The 12,602-nt window shown below is 40.8% G+C and overlaps 1 protein-coding gene across 11 annotated transcripts in view; it reads left to right on the top strand.

Annotated features, from left to right (window-relative positions):
• LOC124405264 (kazrin-like) overlaps nucleotides 1–12,602 on the top strand; it is a 76,509-nt gene that overhangs the window by 59,077 nt on the left and 4,830 nt on the right. For 6 of the 11 annotated variants that reach the window (XM_046880024.1, XM_046880017.1, XM_046880014.1 and 3 more), the window contains exons 6-13: nucleotides 1,587–1,805; nucleotides 2,443–2,794; nucleotides 5,557–5,646; nucleotides 6,992–7,208; nucleotides 8,043–8,298; nucleotides 8,398–8,745; nucleotides 9,443–9,566; nucleotides 9,679–9,823. In XM_046880024.1, the coding sequence (XP_046735980.1) occupies nucleotides 1,587–1,805; nucleotides 2,443–2,794; nucleotides 5,557–5,646; nucleotides 6,992–7,208; nucleotides 8,043–8,298; nucleotides 8,398–8,745; nucleotides 9,443–9,566; nucleotides 9,679–9,823 (1,751 nt within the window). The remainder of the gene's footprint in view (nucleotides 1–1,586; nucleotides 1,806–2,442; nucleotides 2,795–5,556; nucleotides 5,647–6,991; nucleotides 7,209–8,042; nucleotides 8,299–8,397; nucleotides 8,746–9,442; nucleotides 9,567–9,678; nucleotides 9,824–12,602) is intronic. The other 5 variants (XM_046880016.1, XM_046880015.1, XM_046880023.1 and 2 more) reach the window with 5 other exon arrangements.

Here is a 12,602-nt window from a genome sequence, read left to right as displayed (position 1 = left end):
TCCTGATCCTTCCATTTACAAGCCCTTGCCAGATGTTTCTTTCCTCTTCAATATCGTCAACGATCAATTGCACCATGTCATTAACTTTTTCTTTTCCTTCTCCTCCTCCTCCTCCTCCTCCTCGATAATAGAACGTTGTCAATTTCCCCTCGATTTACCGCCTTCCTTCGCTTCCCCGTTTTGCATAAAGTCCTCCTCATCGCCGACCACGATGTCTACGTATCATTACGTCTTACCGAATACGCCACGAACTTAGCTGTCGACTCACCACCACATTTTCTCCCATCACGGATACCGGAGACCTCTTCTTCCGTCGGGCGTTGACGCTGAAGCCACCGAGACAAGGGTGCGAGGATCGCATTATCACCGTTTGTCTTTCCGCGCAACAGCTCTCTCCACGCGTATTTATTTGGCGAAGCGAATTTTGTGCGATAAACAAATGAGAGAGAAGATCGTCGGAAGCCGATGGATTAATCTTGAGACAGATAGAGAGAGAGAGAGAGAGTATGTTTATTTGATCCTGGAGTATAACTCCCTAAGGACCACAGGCATAAGTTGCAAGTCAAATTAACGAATAATATAAAATAACTAATAATAATAAATAAAAGAGAGAAAGAGAGAGAGAGACGGATGAAATAGGGCTTGAAGACGTGACGCTGAATGCGGTTTATCTCACAAGGCTGTATTTGATCGACAGAAAATTAGAAATGTCCGAGGTGTTATTATTATGTCTGCGCAGAGGGGGAGAAAAAAATATGCGGTAAACATTCTCCCCAAAGTTAATTTGATTTATGAGGATCGAGACAAAATAATATGGAGAAGATAAAATATCACGTCATCCATAAAAATTCTGGGAAATATCACGTCAAATTAATAACAAGATATTATTAACGACATCATGATGCGTTCCGCACGTCCGTACAGCAGATTGTTGAGTGCATATCAGTGTTGAAATCGTCGAAGCGCGTAAATCTTTTCGTGGCAATTCACGATAACTGAGCTTTTAACACGTTTGACAGCCCTGCAGAGAGGGTACGCTTACGTATCGTATCTCAGTGTGGAATCGTAAATTTCCATCTTTAATGAAGAAGTCAATAGTCCAATAATTGATTTGCGATGTAAAAGAAAGTATGAGACCCTTTTCACTGACGATAAGTAACAAATATATATGTATACATATGTATATAACCGAAAACGTGCGATTTGGTTTAATTCGTTGCTTAGAATCGTGTGTCAGATTCACTCTCTCGGATTCCCTCGCATTAATCATCCGCTAAAGTTAATCGAGATATTTCTTTCACCCTCTCCGTGAAATCGTGTTAATTCCCGAATTCTGAATCAATATTAAACGTGATTAATCGACGGTCATTAGCCTACGTTCCACAAAAACGATTGCAGAGTTAGTTTATCGTGTAGGGCAAGCGGAACGATTAAACGCGGATGGTTTTTGCCAAATTGTGCATGCTCGCTTAGCGGGCGAATAGAAAATGTGGGTTAAGGGGATGAAAAGATAGTCGGAGGCGGGGGTGTTGGTTCCTGGATGAAGTAACTGCCCGGATATGGGTCTGGTTGACCGTTGGTTGCAGCGGATGCGAGAGAGCGAGGCGACACTTGGCCGTTTGCAGCAACAAGGAGCTCTGGGTGGTGGACCAGGGGACGAGAGAGAGCGAGAGAGAGAGCGGGAGAGAGAGCGATGGAGTCTCTTGAGAGCGGCGAGGGATGAAGCGGACCGAAGTCTCAGCTTGGCTGCCAGTCTTGCCGACAAAGAAGCGGCTCTGCTGCACGCCCACGCGACTATACAAGAGGTAAAGAGTAGAAAGAGAGAGAGAGAGAGAGAGAGAGAGAGAGAGAGAGTGAGAAGGAGGGAGAAAGAAAAGAATCCAAGAGAAAGAAAAACCGCACGCGGTCTTTCTTCTCTTTTATTCAAAATATTTTATCGGTCAGAAAAGCATTTCCAGTCCGCTATATGCGACGATCGCACAGAATTTTCGTTTCGTTTTATGTATTTCGAGGATTATATAGCGCGTGACTTTTTTTCTTAAAAACAGAAAGTTTCCGGTCTGGTGGATGTACTCGAAAATTAATACCTGCTGATTTTTTGTACCGGTTGCAGAGTCCTCAATTAAACTCATTTCTTTATGTATTGTTTTCTTTTTTCTTTCTTGTTTTTACCTATTAGGTGTAATAATTTAACGGCCTTATACAGTCATGACATTCTCCAATCCGCCCATACAATTTTCGACTGAGCAAACTACGAACTTGCTATTTGGCTTTCGCAACATCCTGTTACGAATACCCTTTTCAGGAACATGACAGTGTCTTTACAAAATCTGTCATTAATACTTACAGGCTATAGTGCATGTGGTGAAATTGTAATAAACACTCGATGAAACACCACGTATTATAAATTAATATTGAGCTTGCAAAATATGATTAAAACAGCTCAAGCGACAGCTGATGGAGAGGGGCGGGAGCGTCGGGACGTGTCTGAGCGATCAGGAATCGCTGGTATCGTTTCCTCGAGGAAGCGTGAATGGCGCCGCAACTCCAGGTGCTGGGAGCAGCAGCGGAAGTGGTATCCCGCATTTGACCTCCCAACAGCCTCTGGGGGTCACGGAATTAGGGGTAGTTTGCGGCGTGGGCGGGACTGCCGGGGGCGGTGCTGCCGGTGGTGGAGGTCAAGCTGGAGACCGGGGAAGCTGCAGCGCTGACAGCGGGGTGCGAGGTTCCAGCGACCGCGAAAGCGGGGGTGCGACCAGCGTCGGTGGAAATTTATCCGACTCGACGACCGACGGTAAGTCACTGCCGCCTTCCCGGGTTATTCATCTTCTCGCGATCTGGATTAGCTGCGAAGGGTTCTTCCGCGGATTAATTACTCGTCACGAAATTCCCCGACTCTGATCTTCCACGACGATAGGCTGTCGGTTCAGAGAATCGACGGATAAAAGTCAAGATGGTCGGAGAACATATACTGCGTTTATCAACTCTGCTTACCCTTCGGATTCACTTGCGTATCACGAATCGTATGTTATGATTCGTTGAGAGTGAGATTGAATTATCATGGAATTGGAAGAGAAAGAAGACTCTTTCCAAAAATGTTCGCCAATGTTTTTTGCCTCAATGATAGTGAGTACAAATGGAATAACGTAATGACCATGTTAGACAGATATGAATCTGAATGAATTTAAATAACACAATTTTTAATTGAGATATTCACAAGTTGAGAAATGCTTTTACGATTAATAGGTTCAAAATTATTCAATTATTCATGTTTTTTTATTCAATGGACCCCTGCTCGCGAGAAAACTAAACCCAAAAACATTAGATGAAAAACGGCAGAGTTTGAATCATTTTGAACGTTCTAATCATAAAATCGTTCTCAAACAGTTGAAGGATTAGCTTGCCTCGTTAGAATTTTGACAGATTCATTTTTATCACATAGTAGGCATGTTTTTTTCCCTCGTGTTCATTATCATTAACGGTTCTTAAACGGAAATCCTTCTCTCTACCGCACTTTCGATTCGGACAGCCCGACCAATTCAACTTTACAATTAAAAAATTTTTTCAGTGCAGTGGGAGTCGAATATTCAATGATTATTGTTAAAACTGAACCAGGGTGAGTGTCTGGCAGCCCCAAATAACCGTAGAATATTCCGAAGCAGATTCATTCATCTGTATGCACCCAAACGCCACTTCGTAGCAAATACACTTTACCTTGACTGGTACGATGGACAGCGTCCTGATTCATCCCCTGCTTAATGCTAATCTCACATGGATTCCCCATTAGCATATTTATACCCAGCACGCCGGTTGTCAATGTTGCGATAGACGCGCCCTTATCAAATGATAAGCAACAGCAACATCGGGACCATAAATATGATCATACTACGGAGGAAATTCCAATTTCTTCGCAAATTTCCGTGTTAGCCATTTTTTCATGCGGTAACTGAACCTCGACATAAATAATTCTCGACATTTTTCACGACGGTAGTGGGATGACGATAAACGCCGAATGTAAATTAAGATACGTTGACGATAAAACGCTTCTGCAGGCCGAGTGAGTTCGTTTAATTACCGTCAGCACAAAACGCAACTGGGACGTGAACTCTTCCGCAATAACAACGAATACTGCACACTTATATCCATGTACCATATGTACGATGGTTGTCGACCTAAAGGTGCAGCCACTTGTTACCATAAACATGTTTTGTTTTTTGTTTTTTTTTTTTCTTTTTCCCCAAATTCTTGTCGCCTCGGTATTTTACGTTGTACAAAACTTGGGTCAAGACGTAACCAAAGCCAACGTTAGGCTGGATGAAGGTCTAGACGGTTTCTTCGATCGACAGAGGTAGAGAAACGAGCCTTGAATACGAATTCGTAATGAGAGTCTTTCAAACAACTTTTTCCCGCCAAAGCGCAACGCTCAGACCGACGGGAAACCCACAATTTCATGTCAGAAATATTACGTACTTCACGTTTGAGCTCGTTGCCTTGACTTCCGATTGTCAACATATCTCGCACGTAACACCAAAAAGCAACATATAGAACAACTATGAATATTTTTACACCGAGCTGTGTGTTAGTGAATTTTTTTCATCAGAATATCCCTTTCAATCCTCGATTATCGAACGGTTCAATTCGAATGGAAACGATAAATGATTTCTCTCGAAAATTCAGTTTACGTTCAATTTCTGCAAGTTGTGAAGCCATTTTTTCCCGCAAAACACGCAAGAAATATCGCGCTGAACCCGATAATTTTCGATGAAATCGAATTTCGATAAATGGACAAACATTTATCGATTATAAAATTATTTTACCGGTAGACTAGTTTTTATTACACCTCAATGACGATCTGTGCAGATGAAGACTCAAGGTTTATAATCTTTACTTTATGAAGAGCTTAGATAATATAAGTAACTGACGCTTTTAGAGCGGATATTGTTTAAGAATCAGGATTCGACGAAGGAGGCGATGTAACGATGCCTTTTTGTTATAGTGCTCAAAATAGTACTGAAACAAATGTAAATATGGTAAAAACCATGCTCCTTAGCGTCGAATAACATTTCAGAAACAATCTGTTTTCAACTGATAATTGTCTTTAAAAACAATTTCCGACTGCTGTATATTAAAATTGCAGTGTTCTTAAAAAAAATTCCTTGGGACCACGCCCTTCTTCAAAGATACTTCATTTCCTGCAGGTAAAATGCTCCCCGAGAGCCATAACTGTATAATAATTATCGTGGAAAAAACGAGACATACCGTAAGCTAATAACAAAACTGAGGCAGAAAAAGTAACTTTCGTTACTGTGAAACGACAGCGAATTTTGGTTTTTTTTTTTTGCAAAAAATTGGATTTATTCAAAACGTCTGCTCATATCTCGAGAGAAAATCTTTAGAATTAAAAAGTTTACACGCACATACGACATCTTACTTTCTTGCCTGCTTACCCGTGCGGATTACATTACACGAGTAATTACTGCCATCCTACGAATTTAGCGACGTTGAAATACGCCCGCTGAGACTTTGTTGAATTTATAAGAAAAATATTCCGCGCAGGGACGCCAACTATTACTGTTGAAGGGAGTGGTCTCGACATGGACAACATCTCCGTGGTGTCTTCGGTTGCGCCACCCCACATGTATCAATGTAAGTGATCACACTATCTATAGCCCATCTTCTCCCATCATGAATAACGCAGTGTCATCTGTAAGAATTTCGCAAGGAAAGATAATTCGTTGAGAAAAAGAGCAATCATATTTGTAAATATTCGATTAAATCGTCTTTTAGTCAAATTGTATTAAATCATTATCAATGTTTCTATAATATACATATATGCATGCGCATGGTACGATCCGCAAGTGAAGTCATCCTACACCGAAAGGTTTTTCATTATACTATATATTACATATATATATATATATATATATATATATATGTATGTATGTATGTATATATAACCGAATGTTCTCTATGTTGCATTGATGGTGTTGCTTTCGACTTTCGACCTTCGCCAACACACGATCCGCAAGTCCAACGAATAGCCCAGCCACAGTATCAAGTTACGACAGTTTGACACGACAAAATACGACGAGCCATGAATTATCACACAAGACACGCACCCTTTACAAGTCAATATCTGAACCTCGCCGACATAAATCTAATTTTCCTAGGTTTAATACCAGGGTCGGAAGTGGAGCGAGTGCAGGGGTGATATCTTTTTATTTCCCTTTGTTCCTACGATCCGAACAACGCCCACGTATATTCAACCTGTATGTACATACACCTAGCCTACGGCTTCCTGCGATGCGTAAAAAGCGTCGGGATCAATTCGAGCAATCAACGTAGAAATACGAACTGGTTTGCGGTCTATTCAATCGTAATCAAAGGGTGCGCTCCTTCGAATTTTCTCTTTCAAAACCCTCGTCGCATATTTACGCGCTCATACTTTCGTGCACACATCCTACACACACACGCGCACACACACGCATACTCAGAGATTCATCTGCATCATGTATGTAGTACATACACTGGACGTTAGTATTTTCGGTACACGTATTTACACAATGTATATTCATGTTTTGCATTGTCCTATAAATGTGCAATTTCGTTGTTAAATTTTTCTTCTCTTTTCAATGTCGCAATTATCGATTGAAAATATTTCTATCCTACTGATTGTGTCACGCTGAAAAGTAAATTATTTATTTCGCCAGAGTATTTCAATGCAAAATTACGAAACGAGAGTGAAAACCAAAAAGAAACCAAAAAAAATATTACTTTGTATTCATACAGGTTGTAGCAATCGATACAATCGATAACCATACGTTAAATGTTGGTGGTAAAATTAAACGGTGCGTATAGCCGTTTCCTTTCACCTTAAACTAACCGAAACAGGCGATGCAGTTGGTTTTTATATCCACAAAAAATATAAATTTTCGTGCGTGAAATAACTCGAGCCACCTAACGGAGTTCTTTTATTCCCCCGTGTGTACAGCAGCTACCACACCCAAGGATTGCAGCCCAACTTTGTCACCCTTGAACGCGTTCTCAAGGTCAATGGACAATTCCTCGTTGTCTCGGTCGGTGGAACAACTTTCAAGCCCAATGGAATCCGAACCCAGAAGGAACAAACATCCACCTCCCGTTGTCGCACCCTCTGCGCACTCAAGGTCTTCGGCTACGCGGGGAGGACCCTGGGGCTCGATTTCAAGGTGACTTATACGTGTATTAACTTCACCAGATTTGTTTGACAGGAAAGTGGAATGATGAGATTCTGGTTAGCTAGGTATTCCGAATTTTCATTATCTCTCCATTATTTTGTTTTCGATTAATCAAGCCAGCGAATATCATTAGAATCAATTTGTAAGAATGCATCCTAGTTTGTACGGTTTCTTATCCTGGTTGGATTTTATTCGGTAAAAACCGCAATGAATTTTCATCCATTTCACCGAAGTCATTTGATTAATTATTTCGCGAGCGCGTGAGTTGGAGTAAACATAATTATCAGAGGAAATTTTTCTCCATTGTTCAGTGAAAAATGAATGAATCTGAAGTGTACGCACAATATGATGTGATGTATTATATATAAGCGACGTAAAATCCAGATTTGCCAAGATAGCAAAGCGGTCGAATTAATTTACGTTAAATCCCTTTCTTTTTTCCTTTCTCTTCGAATTTCTCGTGAATTTTTTTGTTTTTACCTCTCCGAAGCAGCTTTTCACCCGGCAATTTTCCCCGCGGTATTCATCTCTCCCTCGCCCTCGCCATCTCCGAGTAACGGATGTTTACCACTCAGGTTTTGAATTCAATCTGAAACGTGTGTACGTGTGTGTAATACATACGAGTAGGCAACGTAGATGTGCGGATGGCATGGCAGGGAGAGAAGGGTGCAGTGATGGAATCGTCGAAGGTCTCCGGATTTAAAAAGGAATTCTTTTCAACTCTCAACCAGCCGGTTTAAGACACGCCGAATCGCGGGGACTCGGGTCCCAATCTCATTCACGATACAAGGTTCAATAACTTTCCTCCCTTATGATCTCTGACAGGGTGTTCACCCGGACACGGCACAGGAAAACGGCTAATACCAACCCCGGAAACGAGGCATCGGAGACGTTCGACCCTTACAGATCGTGGTCCCCTCTGACCGAGGAAGGCTACGCCGAGAAGCTGCGGCTCCTGAGGGAGGCTGCGTCTGTACCCATGGAAAGATGGAGAGCACCGACAGTCCTGGCGTGGCTCGAGGTCGCCCTGGGAATGTCTCAGTACGGACCGCGGTGCGCGGAAAACGTCAAGTCCGGAAAAGTAATGTTCCTCGATTAGCTATTCGTTCAAATTTTATGCAGAGATGGCCGAAAGTTTTATATCGAAATTGTGAAATCTAATCCTGATGACGAAAATCAGGTGCTGCTGGAGCTAAACGATGCCGAGCTAGACGCTGGTCTCGGGGTCACTCATCCCTTGCACAGGAAGAAGCTGAGGCTGGCGATCGAGGAACATCGCCATCCGAGTTTAGTGCGATACCCTTGCATAGCTCAGCTGGGCCACACCTGGGTGAGCTCCGAATGGTTGCCGGACTTGGGCCTCGCTCAATACTCGGAGAGCTTCGCGACGAACATGGTCGACGCCAGGATGCTGGATCACCTGAGTAAGAAGGAGCTCGAAAAGTTGCTGGGCGTGACGCGAAAGTCTCATCAAGCCAGTATCGTTCACGGCATTCATCTGCTCCGCATGCTGAACTACGATAGGCAGGTGAGCGCTGCTAGATATATAATCAGTTCTTCATCCCATTAGGCAATTACCTCGTTTATCAACGGACTAACAAGGACCGCTGGTTACATCAATATTAATGGCGAACAACGCCGCCGGAGCGTGCTCCTCATTTTACTACATAATCTATGCGAAAATTATTCCATCAATATTATACCTTATACCTAACACTCGCCCCGACGAGAATGGATTATCTTTCAGGGTAGCGAAAACCCTGGATGACTGTTATCTGCTGGGTATATATTTTCAATAATCTGGATAAATTTGACGACAAGAAACTTTCCGCTTTGGCGTATTTTTGAAAAATTTATATCTCAGTTTGAATCAACTACGCTTTTTTACTCATTTTTCACATAGCATATCTAATCGAGTCATAATGGACAGGATCCCAATGTTGTGGTTTAACTGCAAAACTAAGTATTTGTTTTTGTCTCTTCTTCAATGCTTAGTTCGCATCCGGTTGCAGAATTCTCTCATTACCATTAGTAATATTTTAGATTGAAATTTACTTTTCGTGACAGATTCGTATTTGTAGTAAAAACAAGTAACTCTATATATATGTGTATATATATATATATATATACAAGATGATGGATCCGGCTCGGAATGGAAAATCCGTGTAGGACAGTGACGAGATAAATTAGGTGTAGAGTAAAAATGATTAATTTTCTTTACGCAGGCACTGGCGGTTAGGAGACACCAGTGTGAACAGGTGGATGCAGACCCCTTGGTTTGGACCAATCAGAGGTTTATTAGGTGGGCACGAAATATCGATTTGACCGAATACGCCGAGAACTTGAAAGGTGAGGTTTCTTAAGTGATCGCATAAACGGCAGTTGCGATTCGCTGATGCACCTCCGGGCTTTCGTAGCTCATCGTTAATCGTGTCATTCATTAATTCTCCGTCTGTGACAGACTCGGGTGTTCACGGTGCTCTCGTTGTTCTGGAGCCGTCATTCACAGGCGAGATGATGGCCACTGCTCTAGGAATTCCACCGGCAAAACACATGATCCGACGGCATCTGACAGCCGAACTTGAAGCTTTGGTACTCCCCGCCAGGTACTCTGTCTACTGTCATCCGGAAGCAGCGCAAGACATCATTCATTAGCTTATTCAATTTTTTAATACACGGAAATGAAACGTCTTCTCGCTCCAATAACATACAGTTCACAGTTGCATTTATCGTCATCGGTTAGAACGGGATTTCTGCCTAAATTTAACGAAATACTTTCGTCTCGATCGCTACAAGCTGATGCTGGATCATTCGTAAAGCTGACCGTCACTCCGTTTCATCGTCTGTGACTGGCGAGACAATTACACGATGACATTCGAGTGTTGTATTTTTCGGAGTATATTGTCCCGATATCATCTCTGTTTTGAAAGACAGCAGTTACAATCGCCGAATTCGATTGATTGGTCGTGACTTTTTTGAACTTGGGACAATCCATCACATGTTTCTTCTCGAATTGTCACGCGTTGATGGCCTGCTTATTAGATCCACTTGGGATAGCCAAAGTTGTTAGAAAATTTATTTACAACGTATTTGGTCAGTGGATTAAGCGTAAGCTTTGTTCAAAGTATCTGCGCATTGATGACGTCGAACTGTGTGGAGACTACGAAGCGAGATATCGGAGATTCGTTTCTAAGACAAAGCACTTGCGTTGATTAGAAAATCGACAACGATACTTAGGAAGACAAACGACTCTCTGATTATATTATCTCGCGAGATACGTACGTAAATCGGAATAATTACTTAATCCCTTGGACTAGGCAAGATGTGGTAACTTTGTTCATGACGCGGCTATTTTCGTGAAATGAAACGAGCTGAACTTGTTTAAAAATTAAAACGAAAAAACGTATTATAAGGAGGAAAAAAATGGTGGAATTGAAGAAGAAAGTAAAGAACTAAAATACCTTTATAAATAATCAAATGATAATAAATATTTGTTTCGGCATACGAAAATTAGGCATAGACATTCGTTATATATACGTAAATAAAATATAATGATGTCGAATGATGTACCGAAATTCAACTAGCGCAAAAAAAAATCCGTAAATTAGATTTCGATTCCAACGACCTACCAACCACTTCGTCTACGTTTGTATTTCGGATGCGGGTCATGCAACGAATTCATTTTCAAAGTCCTTACGATTTCTTCTTTTAAATCGATTTAAACAAGCGGTAACCCAAAAATCGCTGAATTAAATCATTAGTTTCGGTATAAATGCGTCGTATTAAATGAACGCAATCGTCGCGATTTCCTATTTTCATACTCGTATACATACATATAAATATAAATATAATTGTAAAATTTTCCATAAACAATAATAGTAATCCTTATAAATGTTGCACGGATCGTCTCCTATTTATATTAACTATGTGTGTATCGTATCGTATAGAGCTTATAAGGTATTAATCGTCAACTCGTTAGTACATGATATATAAAACCTCGTAAGAATTGTCAATACCAAACCTGAATCAAACCGTTCAAAATCAAAATCGTTGAAAATCAATGTAATAATCTCTATCTAATTATCACCGTCGCGTAATTTGACAGTTTCTCGTGTACGTCAACGTGGCCAAAGTTTTCTCGTTTTTTTTTTTTTATAAAGCTCGGTATAAACTTTCAGAAACAGTAAATTTTATACAAAACTACGCATTTTCCGTTACCTATAGGGTTTACTTACTGATCAATTGCGGTGCGTGAATGAAATGAAATCTTGAAATTTCAATAACTAGATTACGAAGTTGATCATGGTTACTAGATTTACATTTCATTTACGCGTTATGTGATACGAATCCATGCATACCGTTGGAAATTCACGTACGCGTTTACAATACGACACGTGCGTAAGATACTGCAATTTTCAGTACAAAACATATTTCCTGATGTTTATCTGCAACTCTCTAGGCATTGTCCATTTCATCCGTGCTAAATCACGTGATCAGCCTGTATTGGAGTGAGCAAAGGCGGATATCCGATAAATTGAAGATCGGCAATGTTGTACCCTTAATTACGACCGCATACACACGATATACCTGACTTCCCAGGAATATATACACACACGTAGATCATACGATACAAAATATACAATCAACATTAATGTACATATACAAACATTCATTTCTACCAATTTAGAGTGAACATATATATTATATAGATATATATCGTTTTTACTTCCTATCGATGTGTGATGACGAATGGAGTTTCGTTACTGTAAAATTCTTTCTGGCTCCGAATAGGTACATTCGTTCACCTATATACGATCCTTCGACTGATCCGTTAATCGGTCGTGCGGATTTTAACAAGCGCAAATGAAAAAAAAAAAAAAAAAAAAGATGAAGAAAAATTATATGAATGTCAAGTATAGCCGTGCCGTAGCCCACAGTTGCTGCTTGCAATGCACTTCGCGCTATGTATAGCACACACATTGTTATTAGTGATCACGGTGTGATTCCTGGTCAGGTGAAACTTCTGCGTCAATTGTTTGAAAGATTTTAGGCAGTATTTATGATATCAGGTAATCCTGTTTCCTGCTATCGGTCCGATAACTCAATTCATCCTGTAATACGACTAGATACACCCAAAGACTTCCTAAAATTCGCAGAAAAACATAATCGAACTGAGACTCGAGGTTGTCAAAAGAACGTTGTGGTAACAGCTGGATCTTTGATCTCGATATGGAAATTTTGGCTCTTTGTAAATCCCGGCCGTGTTGTATAAATGTGGATTTTCATGCCATTTATTTGTTTTCGTATCCGCGGGGAAAAAAACAAAAAAAAAAAAAAAAAAAACGTTTCACGATTAGAAGCTTGCTGTCTACCATTGCAATTATA

The sequence above is a fragment of the Diprion similis genome, chromosome 4, assembly GCF_021155765.1.
Source record: "Diprion similis isolate iyDipSimi1 chromosome 4, iyDipSimi1.1, whole genome shotgun sequence".
NCBI classification, from domain to species: domain Eukaryota; kingdom Metazoa; phylum Arthropoda; class Insecta; order Hymenoptera; family Diprionidae; genus Diprion; species Diprion similis.
This window is presented reverse-complemented; position numbering and strand designations above follow the sequence as displayed.